The 20,485-nt window shown below is 40.4% G+C and overlaps 1 protein-coding gene, 1 long non-coding RNA gene and 1 pseudogene across 4 annotated transcripts in view; 2 read left to right on the forward strand and 1 right to left on the reverse strand.

Annotated features, from left to right (window-relative positions):
• The window catches only part of LOC309614450 (methylsterol monooxygenase 1 pseudogene), a 60,576-nt pseudogene that overhangs the window by 26,908 nt on the left and 13,183 nt on the right, over positions 1–20,485 (forward strand). The window contains exon 6 of the transcript XR_014249781.1: positions 4,207–4,265. The product of XR_014249781.1 is annotated as a methylsterol monooxygenase 1 pseudogene (transcript). The remainder of the gene's footprint in view (positions 1–4,206; positions 4,266–20,485) is intronic.
• LOC309614454 lies at positions 134–1,633 on the reverse strand. Its single transcript, XR_014236179.1, has 2 exons — positions 620–1,633; positions 134–310 (listed from the first exon to the last, which is right to left on the reverse strand). It is a non-coding gene; the product is annotated as an uncharacterized lncRNA (long non-coding RNA).
• Positions 11,170–18,624, forward strand: ZNF334 (zinc finger protein 334). 2 transcript variants are annotated; one of them, XM_082362830.1, is made up of 3 exons: positions 11,186–11,262; positions 11,473–11,619; positions 14,551–18,624. In XM_082362830.1, the coding sequence occupies exon 3, from the start codon at positions 14,571–14,573 to the stop codon at positions 16,323–16,325; it is 1,755 nt and encodes a 584-aa protein (XP_082218956.1). In that variant the 5' UTR covers positions 11,186–11,262; positions 11,473–11,619; positions 14,551–14,570; the 3' UTR covers positions 16,326–18,624. The 2 variants fall into 2 exon arrangements, with proteins under 2 accessions (XP_082218955.1, XP_082218956.1); XM_082362829.1 differs by having other exon boundaries at positions 11,170–11,619.

Here is a 20,485-nt window from a genome sequence, read left to right on the forward strand (position 1 = left end):
CTTGGGGTAGGTTTTGTGCCCACACCTGGTGGAAGCAAAAACTTGGGCGAATCCCACGCAGGCTGAGACCCTGTATAGCACTTGTTCCTGAGTCTAGTCTGCATTTGCCGCTAAAGAAAGCCAAGTGACAGAGCAGCTTGGCTACGGACCTACAGGTTCCACGAAGAGGCTAAGGGAGAAGCGCGGGTTACTAGGTCACAATGAAGTGCGCTGAGAAAAAGCATCCAAATGGTAACGAGCTGTTTCCAGAAGCTCCTCGAATTTGCATGCGCCCTGGCCAGCCATTCATTATCGAGTCAAATCCAGGACACTGGCGGGGGTGAGAATAAATTCTTTTTTTTTTTAATTAATTAATTAATTAATTAATGGTTGTGTTGGGTCTTCGTTTCTGTGCAAGGGCTTTCTCCAGTTGTAGCAAGCGGGGGGCCACTCTTCATCGCGGTGCGCGGGCCTCTCACTATCGCAGCCTCTCCTGTTGCGGAGCACAGGCTCCAGACGCGCAGGCTCAGTAATTGTGGCTCACGGGCCCAGCTGTTCCGCAGCATGTGGGATCTTCCCAGACCAGGGCTCGAACCCGTGTCCCCTGCATTGGCAGGCAGATTCTCAACCACTGCGCCACCAGGGAAGCCCGAGAATAAATTCTGATAACATTTATTATGTGCAGGTTGATTTAAGAGCCTGAATTTGAACTAAGACAAGTTCAAATTCTAGCCTGGCCACTGAGTCTCCGTGGACAAAATGATGAGCCTCTAAATCTCAGTTTCCCCATCTGCCAAAGGAAGTTATTCCAAAAACCTGTCTGAAAGTCGTTTTGAGGATTGAATTAAGATAACCTGTAAACACTCAGCAGCGGTCCTGGCATTCACTAAGCACCCGGGAAATGTTAACTGCCTTTATCACTGTTCTTTTCATTAAGATTGTTATTGGTTCTCAAAGACCCCCTGGAAAGTCAGTATTACCCATCCCATTTTAACTGACAAGAAAACCAAGACTCTGGAGGGGAAGTCTCCAGGCCAGTAACTGAAGGAGCTGGGATTACAAACCTCAAACAGTTTTATTTCCAAATCCCATGCTGGGTTTTGTCTAGCAGCACATCCTTCACAGGACTAAGCAGAGTGGCACGTCCCTAAGAGCCAGAGGGAAGGACCTGGAGTGTACAGGGACTGAGTCTTCTCCAGAAGCTCTGGAGATTTCTTGGTTTCTGTTCAGAGCCCTTGGGTTACTGCATAATTGAGGCTTCTAGACTCTCCTTTCATTGTCTATCTGTCCTCTGCCCGCAGCAGTTTACAGACTCCCAAGCCAGATTTTCTGGCAGTGGTTCTCAAAAAAGTATGTATCAGAAACAGCTGGAGGGCTTGTTAAAACCCAATAGCTCTGTTGGGCCTCACCCCCAGAGTTTCTGGTTCAGGAGGTTTGGGGAAGAGCCCAAGAATTTGCATTTCTGTCAAGTTCCCAGCTGACACTGATGCTGCTGGTTGGGGACCACTCTGTGAGAACTTCTGTTGTAGAGGATGGTGAATTCATTGCAAGAGAGAGTTGGGACTGGGGCTAAAGATTCCAGTTGTTTGAATTTACCCTCCCCCCTCCCCAGCCAGGTACAAATTTTCCCTGGATCACACAGCTCTTGTGAGGAAAGAAAGAGGGGGGGGCGGTTACCAGGAGCAGGACTCTCACCTGGGAGATCCTCACGCTACCTGGACACGCTCACCACAGCTGCAGGGCAGAGATCCCAGAAACAAGCAGGTTCTCTGCTTGCTTGGAAGCAATTCCTGATCCTTCTGCCCTGAGTAACACCACCACACCAGAGGTTGTGGAGAACCATTGGTCCGTGAGGTGTGGGCCAGCTTTTCAAAGAGAGGGGGAGTTGGGCTGAGGGTGGTGGGCAGGAGGCAGGCTTCTCGGGAAGAGGAAATTCTGAAGACGGTTGATGAGGACATGTCTGGGAGGAGGGCCAGGGAGGCACTCTCTCCACTCCTCCCAGAAACTCCTCCCGGATGCCCTTAATTCTCCAGCCCCTGTTCTGGGATTTTGCACAGCCCTCAAGCCACGCCCATCATCACATGAATTTAGAGATATGCTGCCCACCCCCCATCCCTGACTTTATCCGGGTACAGGAAGAGTTTTCAGGAGTTCTGTAATCCTGCCTCAACTGGGGGCCTGAGGAAGTAATTAGCGTGGGGTTAAATACAGGGTTTCTGGAGCCACACCGCCAGGGTTCAAAGCCCAGCTCTACCACATTACTTTAACTTCTTAATTTCCTCATCTATAAAATGGAATAATAATAGTACCTACAGCTTGCTCTTTAAAAAATTTTTTTAATTCAATTGCTTTATTTAGTTTGTTAATCCTTGTTAGGATTTTTGCATCTAAGTTTATACGGGGAAACTAGTGACTAATTTTTTCTCCACTTATCCTAAACTGACATTGGCCTCAAGAGTACAGGAGCCATACAGATTGAATTGGGGAAGTTTATTTTTTTTTGTTTCTGGCATGTATTCTGTAGATTATTGTTTTTCTTGAAGGTTTGGGAAAAACTGCTTACACAGATGGACTTGGAATTTTGTAGGTGTGTGTTAAATTTTTAATTTCTGCTTTAATATTTTTTGTTTTGGGTTTTTTGTTTTTTTCTATTATATATATATTTTTATTGAAGTATAGTTGATTTACAGTGTTGTTTTAGTTTCAGGTGTACAACAGAGTGATTCAGTTATACATATATATATATTCTTTTTCAAATTATTTTCCCATATAGGCTATTATAAAATATTGAGTATAGTTCCCTGTGCTATACAGTAAGTCCTTGTTGTTTATCTGTTTTATATACACTGGTGTGTAGATGTTATTCCCAAATTCCTCATCTTGCCCCATTTAAGGAATAAATGAGGTAATATATGTAAAGGACTTAGAACAATGTCTGTTACATAGTAAGCACTATGCAAGTATTGTTGGTATCACTAATAATATTATACCCACATTCTTATAATCTAGCTTTGTATTATTCGTAAGTGGTGGAACCAAAAGGCACATCCAGGGCCCCTGCCTCCCCAGCCACTGTTCTGCCCACCGCATCTCAGTTAAGTCAAAACAAGTGTCTTAGTAAAACATCCTTTGGAGACACTGGAACCAAAGGAGAATAAATCCCTTTTTAAAAAAATAGACTTGTTAAAGCACCCCATCCCTGTTGTCAGAAGTTCCTATTAATTATTTAACTTCACGGAGTTAAAAATATCAGTAGAATCTCTATCAGGTTTTGGTTGTTGCATCATTTTATACACTTTTTAAAATGGAAGTATTCAAAACATACAACAGTAAAGAAAATAATATATATATACTTGTCACAGTTTCAGCAATTATCAACATCTATATCCTCCTTGCCACCAACATGCATGCACGTACGCACGCGTGCATACACTTTCCCCCTTCCACCTTCCTCTACTGGATTATTATTATTTTTTAATTAATTAATTAAAGTTTTTTAGCTGCGTTGGGTCTTCGTTCCTGCGCGCTGGCTTTCTCTAGTTGCGATGAGCGGGGGCTACTCTTCGTTGCAGTGCGTGGGCTTCTCATTCCGGTGGCTTCTCTTGTTGCGGAGCATGGGCTCTAGGCACACGGGCTTCAGTAGCTGTGGCTCGCGGGCTCTAGAGCACAGGCTCAGTAGTTGTGGCACACGGGCTTAGTTGTTCTGCGGCAAGTGGGATCTTCCTGGACCAGGGCTCGAACCCATGTCCCCTGCCTTGGCAGGTGGATTCTTAACCAGTACGCCACCAGGGAAGCCCTCTACTGAATTATTTTAAGGTAAATCCCAGACATCAAAAACTTCAGAAATGTAACAGGTTTAATAACAGCCAAAAGCACAGCATGGCATCCTTGCTATGCTATCTGGGTTTAACCAGGTCTTTCTTAGTTGGATTTTGCCTTATTTTATATTTGTCTGCTATTAAATCAAAGAAGGCTATAAATTGTAAGAAACCAATAAGGAAAAAATATTTACTCTCCACAATGAAAAGCCTGCTTCTTTTAGCTCCCCCTGGTTATACCAGGGTTGCAAGAGTCCCCTTGGCATGCCTGCCCCTTCTGAAGGGTCAGAGACAATCTCCCACCATGTGACTGTCAGCTAATACGTGGGGATTTCTAGGCAAGTGCTATAAGGACCTTCAAGGTTGATCATATTTCTCACAGTTTCTTTGCTCTTTCCCTTTCCTTCAGCTCTGCCTTCATAGTTCTCTAAACTCTTCCAGGAGCAGGAGAAAATGAACACAGCCCAGGTGAGTTGTTTACTTATTACTCAATATTTTTCAGTGACATCTAAGAGTTGCTTTGCATTTTTAAAAAAATATTTACTGATCTTTTTTTTAAAAGAAAAAAAGATTTATTGATTGATTGATTGATTACTATGTTGGGTCTTCATTTCTGTGCTAGGGCTTTCTCTAGTTGCAGCAAGCAGGGGCCACTCTTCATCGCGGTGCGCGGGCCTCTCACTATCGTGGCCTCTCTTGTTGTGGAGCACAGGCTCCAGATGCGCAGGCTCAGTAGTTGTGGCTCACGGGCCTAGTTGCTCCGCGACATGTGGGATCTTCCCAGACCAGGGCTCGAACCCGTGTTCCCTGCACTAGCAGGCAGATTCTCAACCACTGCACCACCAGGGAAGCCCCTGCTTTGCATTTTTAATAACCATGCTTTCTTGTCAATTGTCCTTCATTTTTTCATTTCCCAATGTTTTCCTGTTTTATTATTTTACTTTCCTTCTTTCTTCTTCTACTGTTTTTGAAGGTCTACATTTTATTTTTATTCCATTATTACCTTTGATGTGTTTAACACATATGTGAACACATTTTTCTACCAACAGCAGGAATCATCTTCATCTGTAGTTTCATCCAAATAAGATACACTCCTCCCTTACCTCGGGCTTTGTGGAAATGCTCTAAATATTTTTTTTCATTTTCTCTTTACGTAATAATTATGTATTCTTAGAATTCTTTGTTAACAATAGTATCACATCTTCTAGCTACTTGAACAATAATTATTTCAATTCTAATATACATTTCCTGGTTATTTTTGCTGTCCCAAGTTTGAAGATAAAGTGACAGAATTATAATAGTTATAATATTACCTACAATTTAGGGCTGCTTCTTATTCTCCAGTCAGTCTTAAATTCCTTACCTGGATTAGCTCATATAATTCTGACAACAGCATTAGGAGGTAGGCACTTTTATTATCCCCTTTTCACTGAAGTAAAAGTAAATAACTTCTCAAGAGTTTGTAACTGCAATCATTCTAAGGATACATCATTAGAAATTTGGCCAGATGGAGACCTGGAGTCCAAGTCCACTGCAAACTTTCCACCCTTTGTTGGGAGTAAGTTATCATCTGCTTGTGTTCCAACCAGCCCAAGATCTTGGAATGGGAGATCTCTTAGGCCTAGGGTTGCCAGGTAAGACATAGGACGTATAAAATAAATCTTGCATGGGACATACTTATACAAAGAACGTAATTGTTGCTTATGTGAAATTCGAATTTAACTGAGAGCCCTGTATTTTTATTTACTAAATCTGGGAACCCTACTTAGGTAGAAAGACAGTTTGAGGTGCCTTCTGCCGACCTTCTGCTCTGGCAGCCCCAGCCCATCCAGAGGACCAGCCATTCTGTCTTCAGTGGCTGATTTTATTACCTGACTCCAGATGGCCTGTTGTTGAACTGGGCATGGCCTGCTTCAGCATCACCGTCAATCACTGTAACAACTCCTTTTCCAAAGTTTCAGGAATTCTCAGGCTTGGTACCCACAATATGAAGCTTTGTCCAAAAATGTAAAATCTTTGCCTGCATACCCTTCATAAATAACTTTCAAAAAATGTTTCCTGTTGCGTTAGCTCCATGCACGCTTCCCTTTCACAGTCTGTAAGTCACCCACCCTCTCTAGCTGTACCAAGAACCAGTTCCTGTAGCTCTGTCTGTCCACCACGATTTCCGTATGGCACGCATTCTTTCCCAGATTCTGCTGAGTTTTGATAGAGACCTCTGGAGTGGTCTACAGAATCACTATGTGGTTATACGCCTTCTGAGTCTGGGTATCTGAAAGGGCCTTTATTCGGCCCCACTCCGTGAATGATTGACTGGTTATAGAATTTGGGGTTGAAATCCCTTTCCTTCAGAAGATTATAGATGATCTGCATTATCTCCTAGTATTTGGGGAGACTGAGGAGAAGTCGTGCGGCAGCTTGATTCTCATTCCTTTGTAGTAACCGGTTTTATTTTTTCTTCTTGCAAGTTTTTCATTGTCCTTGGGCTTTAGATATTTCCACAGGCAGTGTGTCTGGCTGCCTGTCTTTTTTTAGAGTGCCTGCTTGGTAATTGGATGGATCCTGTGGAGATGAAGACTGACTTGCTCTGGGACATTTTCGGTTCATTCTGTGATTATTTCCTTCCCTCCACCCTCTTTGTTTTTGCCACCCAGAAATCCCATGAGACGGTCAGTGCCTCTCCCCAGTCGGCCCTCTGTGCTCCTTTACTTTCATCATTTCCATTTTTCTGTGTTTTTATTCTATACGTTGAGAGATTTGCTCATTTTTGTCATTTGGGTCATTTTGTTTTCAAGTGTTAAGAGTTTTTGGGTTTTTTGTTGTTGTCCTAAGTCAGCAAAAGAATATTTAATATTTGTATCCTTTTTCTGTGTTCATAGCCAACTTTTCTCCTTTTAGGGAAATAAGACTCTCTTATATGATTTGCAGACACCAATGGGAATACTTAAAAATTATTCTCTTCATATCTTTACTTACATTTGTTTTCATAGTCTTCAATCTGTTGGTCTTGGTACTTATCTTTCAGGCTGTTGCTTTTTACTGGTGTTAAATTTGTTTAGCAGTCTTCAAATCTGTTCTTCCTGATGCTTCTTTCTCAGCTCGTTGTTTTCCCTCCAGCATCTGGACCCTTTGCTGTTTTCTGTGTGAAGAGAAAGGTAAAGACCTCATTAGATCAATGTAGGCAGCTGATGTGTGATGCTCAGCAAGGCAGAGGTCTGTTTACTTGGCAAGATTTTCCTTTGAACGAAATGACTGACTTAGGGCCTCTTATACGGATTATTGGGTTATGTGTACAGGACAGGCTTCACTTAGGCTCTCCAGAGAGGGACAAAGCTTGAGGGACCCCCTTCCGCCTGCCAAAGGGGGTAGTGCCTTACCTGATGGCAGAGCATGATAGTCTGTTTCCCCAGAGTTGCCTTAAAACAAAAGCTGTGACTGAATCAGGGGACTAAGCACAGTACCCTGCTCCTCTCTTTGGATGCAAAGTTCACGCAGACACCTTGAGGCAGTTCCTTGCTTTTTTTTTTTTTTTTAATTTTATTTTATACTGGAGTAGAGTTGACTAACAATGTTGTGTTAGTTTCAGGTGTACAGCAAAGTGATTTAGTTATACATGTACATATATCTATTCTTTTTCAGATTCTTTTCCCATATAGGTTATTACAGAGTATTGAGTAGAGTTCCCTGTGCTATAGAGCAAGTCCTTGTTGAAGTTCCTTGCTTTTTACAGGGAACGTTCTCCTGAGTGTTAACCCTCAGCCCACCCCTCCTGGGAGTCAGGAGTGTGGCAGCCCTTCCGTGACTCACGTTCCCTGTTCTTCAGCCCAGAGCCTATCTTGGCTTCCAGCTGCAGCTGCTGCTGAGCTGGGAGGTCTCTCCGGGCTCTGAACAGAACTTGAGACTTTTGCGCATCCTATGTTTGCATTAAGGGACGAGCACAATGCCTCCAGTATCTGCCTCCTACTCTATATCTTCCAGAAACTTCCTCTGCTCTGAGAAGTGTATTGGTGTTTTTATGACTCTCCCTGCTGTAGTTTTGGGGGCAGAGGAGATTAGGTTGTGCAATCAAATCTTTATCTCCTCCATGAAGCATACCCTGAAAAAACTGAGATTTAACCCCCCTCTCCCTTTGTGACCTCACTCTACGTCATACACACATTTTTTCATGGTTCCTGTAATTTATTACTGCATGTGTATGTTTATGTAGAAAGTCCCATCATTCTGTAAACTCCTTAAAGACAGGACCAGTGTCACACATACACAATGGAATCCTACTCAGCCATAAAATAGAATGAAATCATACCATTTGCAGCAACATGGATGGACCTAGAGATTATCATACTAAATGAAGTAAGTCAGAAAGAGAAAGACAAATACCATGTGATATCACTTATATGTGGAATCTAAAATATGACACAAGTGAACTTATCTACAAAACAGAAACAGACCCACAGACATAGAGAACAGACTTGTGGTTGCCAAGGGGGAGGGGGAGTGGGGGAGGGACGGATTGGGAGTTCAGGGTTAGCAGATGCAAACTATTATACATAGGATGGATAAACAACAAGGTCCTACTGTATAGAACAGGGAAGTATATTCAATATCCTGTGATAAACCATAATAGAAAAGAATGAAAAAGTATGTATATATATGTATAACTGAATCACTGTGCTGTACAGTAGAAATTAACACAACATTGTAAATCAACTATACTTCAATAAAATAAATTAAAAAAACAAAAAACAGGACAAGTGTCTTACCTTAGCATCCTCTATGGCTAGGACAATTGTAGGCCTGTAGAGGAACTCAAATTGTTTTATGAATCACCAACTAAAGATAGAAGCAGAGTATTTCTGGTATGATTTCTCTTTCTCCAACAAAATACAGGCAGACTTCATTTTATTGTACTTTGCTTTATGGAACTTTGCAGATACTGCATTTTTTTTTTTTTTTTCCACAAATTGAAGGTTTGTGGAAACCCTGCATCAGGCAAGGCTATCGGTCAACAGCCTTTGCTCACTTCATGTCTCTGTGTCACATTTTGGCAATTCTTGCAATATTTCACATTTTTTCATTATTATTGTATTTGTTAGGGTGATCTGTGATCAGTGATCTCTGATGTTACTATTATAATTGTTTTGGGGCACCACGAACTTTGCCCATATAAGATGGCAAACTTAATCCGTAAATGTTTTGTGTGTTCTGACTGCTCCACTGACCAGCTCTTCCCCCATCTCTCTCCCTCTCCTTAGACCCCCCTATCCCCTGAGATACAACACTATTGAAATTAGGCCACTTAATAGCCCTACAGTGGCTTCTAAGTGTTCAAGTGAAAGGAACAATTGAATGTTTCTCATTTAAAATCAAAAGCTAGAAATGATTAAGCTTAGCAAGGGAGGCATGTTGAAAGTTGAGACAGTCTGAAAGCTAGGCCTTTTGTGCCAAACAATTAGCCAAGTTGTGAATGCAAAGGAAAAGTTCTTGAAGGAAATTAAAAGTGCTACTTCAGTGAACACGCAAATGATAAGAAAGTGAAACAGTCTTATTGCTGATATGGAGAAAGTTTTAGTGGTCTGGATAGAAGATCAGAGCAGCCACAACATTTCCTTAAGCCAAAGACTAATCTAGAGAAAGACCCTAACTCTCTTCAATATTATGAAGGCTGAGAGAGGTCAGGAAGCTGCTATCTAGGACTTTCATAGCTAGAGAGGAGAAGTCAATGCCTGGCTTCAAAGGACAGGCTGAATCTGTTGTTAGTGGTTAATGCAGCTGGTGACTTGAAGTTGAAGCCAGTGCTCATTCACCATTCTGAAAATCCTAGGACCCTTAAGAATTATGCTAAATCTACTCTGCCTGGGCTCTATAAATGGAACAACAAAGCCTGGCTGCCAGCACATCTGTTTATAACATGGTTTCCTGAATATTTTAATCCCACTGTTGAGACCCACTGCACCAAAAAAAAAAAAAAGATTCCTTTCAAAATTATTACTGCTCATTGACAATGCACCAGGTCACCCAGGAGCTATGATGGAAATGGACGACGAGATTAATGTTGTTTTCATGCCTGCTAACACAACATGCATTGTGCAGCTCATGGAGCAAGGAGTAATTTCTTTAAGAAGTACACTTCATAAGGCGATAGCTGGGCTTCCCTGGTGGTGCAGTGGTTAAGAATCCGCCTGCCAATGCAGGGGACACGGGTTCAAGCCCTGGTCCGGGAAGATTCCACATGCCGCAGAACAACTAATCCCGTGTGCCATAACTACTGAGCCTGTGCTCTAGAGCCCGTGAGCCACAACTACTGAGCCCATGTGCCACAACTACTGAAGCATTTAGTAGTTTAGCTTTTGGAAAGCATTTACCATTCTAGATGCCATGAAGAATATTTGTGATTCATGGGAAGAAGTCAACATATCAACATTAACAGGAGTTTGGAAGAAGTTGATTCCAACCCCCAAGGATGACTTTGAGGGGTTCAAGACTTCAGTGGAGGAAGTAACTTCAAGGGTGGTGGAAGTAGCAATAGGATTAAAATTAGAAGTGGTGCCTGAAGATGTGGTTGAATTGCTGCCATCTCATGATAAAACTTTAGCAGATGAGGAGTTGCATCTTTTGGATGAGCAAAGAAAGTGGTTCCTTGAGATGGAATCTACTCCTGGGAAAGATGCTGCAAAGATTGTTGAAATGACAACAAAGGATTTAGAATATTACACATACTTAGTTGATAAAGCAGTGGCAGGGTTTAAGAGGATTGACTCCGATTTTGAAACAAGTCCTACTGTGGGTAAAATGCTGTCAAACAGCATTGCATGCTAAAGAGAAATCGTTCGTGAAAGGAAGAATCAATCAATGTGGCAAAATTCATTGTTGTCTTATTTTAAGAAATTGCCATGGTCACCTCAGCTCTCAGCAGCCACCACCCTGATCAGCCACCAACATCAAGGCTAGACCCTCCACCAGCAAAAAGATTACAACTTGCTGAAGGCTCGATTGTTAGCATTTTTTTTTAGCAATAAAGTGTTTTTAAATTAAGGCATGTACGTTGCTTTTTTAGACATAATACTATTGCACGCTTAGTAAATAGCATAAATATAATGTTTATATGCACTGAGAAACCCCCCAAAATTCGTGTGACTCGAATGCAGTAGTCTGGAACCAAACCTGCAATATCTCTGGGGTCTGCCTGTATAACATGATGGAAGGTATGTGGTAGACGACCTTTATAACATTTTCTGGTCAACTCTTTATAGTGAATACGGTAGGATCAGTACCCCCTACATATTTCCCGTGCCATCTGGTCTTGTGCACTGCAGACTGAGCAGCCTTGGGCTATTACAGGGATCGGTGTTGTTCGAGGATGTATCGGTGGACTTCACCCAGAAGGAGTGGCAATTGCTGGACCGTGCTCAGAGGCTCCTGTACAGGGATGTGATGCTGGAGAACTACGGGCACCTGATGTCCCTGGGTAAGCCCAGCTTCCTGTGCAGCTCCCGACAGCATGCATTTCCTGTCTTAGGAACCAAGTCACTGTAGTGCATCATGCATCTTGGGTTTGAGATTTTGGATTCAAAAACCTTTTAGGGAACTTGAAAGGATATTGTATTCTCACCTCCCTAGTGAAAGGGTCCCCATCATTCTACAGCTCCTAAAGCTTCTCCCTTCTGATTCTTCAAAGGGCTTGACTCCTAAGCAACTTTGCCAAGTCCCACGTCATTTCCCACAACAGGTCACTGTGTTTCCAAACCTGAGCTGATACTCAAGTTGGAACGAGAAGAAGAACCATGGATATTAAAGGGACAACTCCCAAGTGAGAGCCACTCAGGTGAGTTAATGAGGTCACCTGGAAGGCAGCCGGGGGAAACTGGATCCAAAGTGGCCAGTTCAGGGGGTAGTATCTTTGAAATGGGTTTTAGGAATCTCTTTTAGAGGCTCCAGACTTTTAGAAGTGACTAAAGGCAGATGACTACCATACCTTAGATATCAAGCCTCCATATATCACTCTCATATATAAATGCTCTTTGTTTTCTGTTTGACTTTTATAGAGAGAGATTCGCTTGGTTTTTATAGAATCCAGTTGCTGACTTCCTCATCCTAGACCTTTATTTCTCTGTTTTTCTCTCTGTTCAATAATGGCCATCCTTTACGTTCCCTCCTGTGCCAAATGTTCTGTAAATATGCATTTATTGATGGATCATTTTATTCAATAAATATTTACGAAGCACCAGCTATGCACCAGTCACGTTCTAAGTCACAGGAGATACAAAAGTAAAGTCTCTGCTCCTATCAGTAGATCCGAATAGCAGATCCATATGTAACATGTCTGGTAGTAATTGGCACTCTGAGAAATTAAAGTCAGATGAAGGGGATGGAGACCAAAAGGGAGTCCTTTTTCAGAAGGAAGTCAGGGAAGGCCTCTTTGAGGAGGTGGACATTTGAACAGGAGAGTAGAATGGAGTCTTGAATGAAGGGATGGAGTGAGCGACGGATTATCTGAGAGATTCCAGATCAAGGAACAGCAGATGCCAAGCCTCTGAAACAAGAGCGTGCCTGGTGTAGTCAGAGAACAGCAAGGAAGTTGGTGGGACCAGAGGGGGTTCAGTGAGGAGAAAGCAACAGATGATGTCAGAGCGTTAGCTAGAGACAAAGCTTTATAGGCCCGGTAAGACTGAATTCTACTCTGAGTGAGATAGTAGGTAAGAGAAGAGGTCAAGGACTGCACCCTTGAGCATTACATTTGGAGGTCACGGAGACATAGGGCTCTAGCAAAAGAGACCAAGAAGGAGCACCCACTATGGTAGAAGGAGAATCAGGAGTCAGGGGTTTCCCAGGAGCCACGTGAAAAAAAGTGTTTTTTAGAAGGAAAGAGTGAATTCCCAATATGCAGATGCAAATGTAGTCAGCATCGCCCTTTTTTTCCCTCTGCAAATTATCCAAAGGCCACAAGGAAAAAAATTTTAATGTCAATTCCATTTTTTTTTAATAGGTTGGAGGCAGCTGAAATCCCAAACTTTAAAAAAAGTGGAAAAATTGCCAAAAGCAATGAAAGTCAGGCTTGTTCGCAGAAATAGAAAGTATCGTAGCTGTGGAAATAGTGTTAGAACATATTATACAGACAGTATTTACTTGCCGGTTTTACCACAAATGGAACTTAAAGTGTTGAGATTTTTTTTTAACAGTGGGATAGTAGCATTACTCTGAAGGGTATCTAGGTTCTGAATAGAGCTAAGGACATAATATGTGCTAAGTGAAGACCATGAGAGTGTATTTGTTGTTGGAAACACACAATTGATGGAATTAAATACCCTGGTCTGATAGGAGCTGACAATAGTGTAGACTTGTGGGGTGATCAGTTGAACATGTGTTGTGAATTTAGGTATAAAAATCTAGTATAAAGTCTAAGTATGAAAATCCAATATCAGATCTTTCTTGCTAGCATATTGGCTTCTATTTGTTTTATCTGCTACAGAAAAGTCTTAAGTTTTTAAGCATACAACCAATGTTATTGCATAAAATGAAAATAGTAGAAGATAATAATAATCACTCATAGCCAAAAATTTTTAAGACAAAGATTAATAAAGGTCCTAAGACCAAGTCGAATAGCCAGGTGCTTGAGTTCTCACAAAAAAAGAGAAATCAGAGAGGAAGAAAAAACGATGTAAAAGTAGAATTAAACAACAAGGTTTTACTGTATAGCACAGGGAACTCTATTCAATATCTTGTAATAAACTATAATGGAAAATAATCGAAAAAATATATATAGGTATATACATATGTACATGCATAACCGAATCACTTTGCTGTACACCTAAAATTAACACAATATTGTAAATCAACTATACTTCAGTATTTTAAAAGTGAAATTAAAAATTAGTATTGTGACAGGGTACAGTCAGTTGGTACAGTACATCAGCAGATTGAAAGAGGGGAAAGTAGAGTTGTCAATCAAGACAAATAACTATTGATTAGCTGTGATAGAATCAAATGATATGCAAGCATGGCTTATCCTCCATCTTTGCTCTGACCCTTCCCTTGATCGCCCTTTAGTCTTCCTCGTCTCCCTACTCAGTGTCCCTTATCTTTGCCCCATTCTTTTAATACCCTCCATCCTTGGATCAGTTGTTTTCCTGACATCCTTTGGACTCACTTCACCACTCCTTGTGTTTTATTTCAAACTCTCTACCCATTTTGAGGTAATTTTTGTAACAAGCCAAAGCTACTCATGTTAATTTTCAGCTTTCTCTCCCTTTTTCTACTGCAATATGTGTTTTTGTTTTTGTTTTCATGTACCAACTAAAAGAGTAGGGTAAATATGTGCTTAGGAGTTCCTTCATCCCAGGAGACTGTGTCTGAAACCTAAGAATTAACTCAACTTAGAGCATTTGTTTTTTTTAAATAAATTTATTTATTTATTTTTAGCTGTGTTGGATCTTCGTTTCTGTGCGAGGGCTTTCTCTAGTTGCGGCGAGCTGGGGCCACTCTTCATCGCAGTGTGCGGGCCTCTCACTATCGCGGCCTCTCTTGTTGCGGAGCACAGGCTTCAGACGCGCAGGCTCAGTAATTGTGGCTCACGGGCCCAGTTGCTCCACGGCATGTGGGATCTTCCCAGACCAGGGCTCGAACCCATGTCCCCTGCATTGGCAGGCAGACTCTCAACCACTGCACCACCAGGGAAGCCCAGAGCATTTGTATACAAGCCTATTCCTTAAGAAATGTGTTAAGATTTATAATGTATGTTAATTTTTTATATTTCTAGAAGTCCAAAGAACCAATAACATGAAAGAGATAAGCCAAGAAATTGAAGACAAGTATTTGAGGCAAGATTTATTCATCAACAACAAAACATTGACTGAGGAGAGAAATAAGACCTTCAGAGAAACACTTAATATGACCACAAATCCAGTGCCCTCAAAAAAAATATCCCATCAATGTGACCCATTTGTAACAAACTTGAAAAGTGTTTTTGAATTAGTTATTAGTAATAGAAGTGGTGTGAGAAAAAAATCTAATGATTTCAATGGATGTGGATTCCTTACTACTGTGCATGAGAAAACCCATACAGGGAACAAGCCTGGTGAAAATGATCAAAAGAGGAAATCCCACAGACAAATTGAGGACTTTATTCAACGTCAGAAGAATTCAGCTTTGGAGCAATGTCTTGAATATAATCATTGTGAGAAAGCTTTTCACAGAAAAGCAGTCTTTGTTGCATGTAAGAGAGCTCATACAGGAGAGAAACCCTCTGAAGGTAACAAATATGGACAAGCCTTCCTCCAGAAGTTAAAGCTTGGTGCTTGTCCAAGAACCCTTAAGAAAAGGAAACCACACGAATCCAGTAAAAATAGGAAATCTTCATGCTTGAAGTCAAAACGTGCACATCAGAGAGCTCACTGTGAATGTAACAAATTGGGGAAATCTTTTAGTGAGAAGTCGAACCTTACTCAACATCAGAGAATGCACGCAGGAGGAAAACCTGATGAGTATAACAGAAGTGAGGAAGCCTTGCAGAAGTCATCCCACACTCAAAATGAGCGAACTCATACAGGAGAGAAAATCTATGACTGTAACCAGTGTGGGAAATCCTTCCACAAAAAGCCACACCTGACTCAACATCCGAGAACTCACACAACGGAAAAACCCAGTAAGTGTAATGATAGTGAGAGAGCTGTGAAAAAGGAGTCCTACCTCGCTCTAAAGCAGAGAATTAACATGAGTGAGAAAAGCTTTAAAGGTAGTAAGTGTGAGAAATCCTCCCACAAGACGTTGAAACTCAGTCAACATCAGAGAACGTGTTCAGGGGAACCAAATGAGTGTAGTGAAAGTGGGAGGGTCTTAAGTAAGAAGTCACACCTCACTCAAAATCAGAGGGCTCACAAAGGGAAGAAAACCTATGACTGTAATAAATGTGGGGACAGCTTCCCTAAGAAAACAGACCTTTCTCAACATCAGAGTATGCACACAGGAAAAAAGCCCTATGAATGTAGTGAATGTGGGAAGTCCTTTTTTGTAAAGTCCAACCTCACTGAGCATCAGAGAACTCACACAGGAGAAAAACCCTACAAATGTCGTGAATGTGGAAAATCGTTCTGCCAGAAGTCGGCCCTCACCGTACATCAGAGAACTCACACGGGAGAGAAACCCTATAAATGTAATGAATGTGGGAAAACCTTCTGTGTGAAGTCAAACCTTACTCAACATCAAAGGACCCACACAGGAGAGAAACCCTATAAATGTAATGAATGCTGGAAATCTTTCTGCGTGAAATCCAACCTCATTGTACATCAGAGAACTCATACAGGAGAGAAACCCTACAGATGTCCCGAATGTGGAAAAACCTTCTATGAAAAGTCAGCCCTCACAAAACATCAGAGAATTCACACAGGGGAAAAACCGTATGAATGTAATGAATGTAGAAAAACCTTCAGCCAGAGGTCAGCCCTCACCAAACATCAAAGAAAAAAACATAAGAAGAAAACTCCCACCAACACTCTCCACATGCAGAAGCCATCCTCTGCAGTTCATAGCCGTTGAACATCAGCAAAATCACAGGGCAGAGCCACTTAGATGTCAACACATGTAGGAAAGTCTTTATCAATAGGTTAGAGCTAATTGGAATTAGAGAAGTAATATAGGAGCGAAATAGGAGCTCTCTATGAATGCTTTGATTGTGTGAAAGCTCTCAAGAAGTATTCAGAGATATGGAGGGCAAATGTATTATTTTAAGGAATATGGATAAAAATGTTCTTGTGGGAAAATGTTCTTGTGGAAATAGAAGTCGTATTTCAGATGTGATACCAAACTTGTTACAAAAAAAGATAATAAAATATTCAGTTCTTAATAGAATGTGAAAGTGGAGCTTTTGTCAGGAATAAGTTAAGGTCATTGGCACAGCAGTGTTAAATATATATGTGAAGACCTTCTGAAGTATATGGATAGGTATATAGTACATGAGTGTGTTATATAACATGAATTACGTGTATGTTGGATTTACATAGGGAACCCACCTCTCTCTGAATCTCAACAATACAGTATATAAGTGAAAATTGAACAGTGACATAACCTGTGCCTCAGCAATTGTACTTCTAGATACATACCCTAAAACAACTGGGTGTTCTAAAGGGTGTTTGGAAATACTGGGATGATTAGTTGTCACTATGATTGAGGGTGCTTCAGGCATTTAGTGTGTGGGAGGACCAAAGATACCCAATACCCTGCACCATGTCAGAGAAAGGACAGGAAAAGGGGCTCATCCAGGATGCCAGCAGCTCCATCACAGGAAAACCCTGCCCTAAAGAAACTCTTGCACATCCGCACCAACAGACATGTACAAGAAGGTTCATTGCAACCTGTCAGGTTTTTGTAATGACAATTGAAAAAAAGAGAAAGTAGCAAATGTCCATTAACAATAAACTAGATAAATAAATATTGGTATGTTTATACAATGGGAATAACATACACCAATGAAAATGAACCTCAGTTATACATATCAAGGTTATTATCTTAAAACAATAATGTTTAATAAAAAAGGAAACTATAAATACCATGTTATTGCATTTATATAAAGTTCAAAAACAAAGAATTCAACAGTACACTGTTGAGGGATACATATATAAGTAGTAAAACTACAAAGGAAAGCCAGTGGATGGTTAACACAAAATCTAGGATAGCAGTTACATCTATGGAGGAAGGAGGGGCTTACATTTAGGGAGGAAGCTTTATGTTTCTTAAATGGGTCATGAGTATACAAGTATTTCTTATTTTTCTTTATATTATATATATGCATATATATACATACATATTTCTGTTTATAAGCTATTTAATTTTCAAGAAACAGGTTGAAATAATTGCATTATAATGTTAGCAAGAGCTGGTGTATTCATGTGCAGTCAGTATCTGGGCCCCAAGCACAAATTTGCTTTAGATGGAACCTCCACCCTGGTAACCAATGTCTGTCTCTAATGGCACCCACTGGCCCCTGGAATCTCAAACCTAGCTTCTGACAAACTCAAACCAGAGCCACTAAGAACAACAACAACAACAATAACAAAAACAAACAAACAAAAAAACAGGCTGGAGAGTCCATGAGCCATCCTCAAGCTACAGGAATGCAGCTTGGCCTCAAACTCCAAAGAAACACCAAGATATTCCAGGAGTAGAAGACAGGAGTCAGTTTTAATTCAACATTGATTTCCTGGGGTCACTGAAGGGCATTTCATCAGGCTAAGTGCTCTGAAGAATTCAAAGACGGTTATTAAAATACATGTCTGGGTTTTAGGCAATGTGGTATATTGAAAAGCCTCTAAAAAAGACTGACAAAAAGAGAGAGAAGGCATAAATTACCAATATCAGTAATGAAACAGGGGATATCATGCCAGACCCTGAAGACATCAAAATGATAGTAGGGGAATCTGTGAACAACTTTATTTGTATAAATTTGACAACTTAGGTTAAATAGACCGATTCCTCCAAAAATAAAAACTATCACAACTCACCCAATATGAAATAGAATTAAGGAAATTTAATTTGTAATTTTAAAACTCCCAAAAAGGAAATCTCCAGGCCCAGATGGTTTCACTAGAGAATTCTACCGAATGTTTATAACACAAGTTCTACACATTTTGTTCCAGAAAATCAAGAAGAGAAAACACTTCCCTGTTCAGTTTATGAACTAGCATTCACTGATAACCAAAACAAACAAAAAAATTTAATACAGTACAAAAAAGGAAAACTACAGACCAATATTCCTCATGAATTAGGCACACAAATCCTTAACAAAATATTAGCAAATAGAATTATTTATTAATTATATGAAAAGACTTATATGAATATATGAAAAGAATTTTATACCATGGGATTTATTGCAAGGATACAAGGCTGCTTCAATATTCAAAATCAATCAATGTAATCCACCAAAATCAATCAGTGTAATTAACAAACCAAAGAAATATCACATTATATCCACCAATGAAGAAAAAGTATTTGCCAAAATGTATTTGAAATTTATGACAAAACTCTCAGAAAAATAGAAATAGAGGGGAACTTGATAAAGAGCATCTATAAAAACCTACAGCTAACATTATACTTAATGGTGAAAGCCTGGATGCCTCCCCCCTAAGATGAGGAACAAGGTAAAGACATCTGCTCTCACCAGTCTTATTCAACATAGTGCTGGAAGTTCTAGCCACCGCAACAAGGCAAGAAAAGGAAATAAAAAGCATACAGTTCAGAAAAGAAAGAATAAAACTGTCCTATTTACAGATGACATGATTGTCTAAGAAGAAAATCCCAAGGAATCTACCAAAAACAAAAACAAAAACAGAAAACCTCCTAGAACTAACAAGTGAGTTCACAGGATACAAGGTAAACATGCATTTCTGTATGCCAGAAATGAACACATAGGTATCAAAATTTAAAACACAATATCGTCCTTTAATTGCCAAAAAAATTATATAGTTAGGTGTAAACCTAACAAAACATGTCCAGACCTGCATGCTGAAAACTACAAAATGCTAATTGAAGAATATCTTAAAAAGTGGATAAACATACCATGTTCATGGATTGGAAAACTCAACACAGTAAAGATGCCAATTCTCCCCATACTGATATATAGGTGTAATGCAATCCCTATCAAAGTTCCAGCAGGAATGTTTTTGTAAATATAAGCAAGATTATTCTAAAGTTTATGTGGAACGAGAAAGGAACTAGAATAGCTAAAACAATTTTGAAAAATAAGAGTGAAATGGAATGATCAGTCTACTGATTTGAAGATTTATTATATAGTTAAAATGATCAGGACCGTGTGGTTTTTGTGGATGGATAGACATATAGATCAATGGAACATATTAGAGAACCCAGAAATAGACCCACACAAATATGCCCAACTGATTTTTTACAAAGGTGCAGAAGGAATTCAGTGGAGGAGAATAGACTTTTCAACAAATGATGCTGGAGCAGTTGGACAGCTATGGGTGAATAAATGAACCTCAACCTCTTGAGGAGGAAAGTATGGACTTTGGATTCAGACAAACCTGACTTTGAATGCCAGCTTTGCCACTTACCACTGTGTGGTTCTGGCTTTAATAACCTTTTCTCATAAGGTTATTAAACCTTGCTGAGCCTCAAACCCAAGCCTAGAGCTCATCAATGACACGTTAGGGATGCTAGGGAAATAGAAGGTAAATGAATGGGCTACATTTAATTTACTAGGGTATGTTCCCAAAATGGCCAGCAGAGGGCTCTAGTCGCACATGAAAGACTCCACCACGTCTCTGCTCCGGCTGAAAGCGGTCTGTCTTCCAATCCCCACTCTCACTTCAGCCACCCAGTTTCATTAACCGACATTAATGCACAGTGCTGGGGAGACATTTTTCACAGTTACGTGTGTCACTGCGTTTCTGTCAAAGAAACATATCAGATAATTTAAGTTATAATACTGCTTTTTTCCTGCCTGCTTTAATTTTTTTCTTAACGGAATAGACATGCATTCTCAACAGGGGCAATATTGCCCCCAAGGGGGTGAAAGTTTGTTCTTGGAGCCTGAAAAAAAATCTTAGCTATTACAATGGTTTGTGGCTCTCAAAGGACCATAGTACATAAACAGATATGCAGTATATCTGTGGTATTAAATTTTTATGGGGAGGACAATTAGGAAAAATAATATTTAAAAAGTCCCCTTGGAGGAGCTATAACTT

Source organism: Balaenoptera borealis, assembly GCF_965194805.1.
Source record: "Balaenoptera borealis genome assembly, chromosome: 16".
NCBI lineage: Eukaryota > Metazoa > Chordata > Mammalia > Artiodactyla > Balaenopteridae > Balaenoptera > Balaenoptera borealis.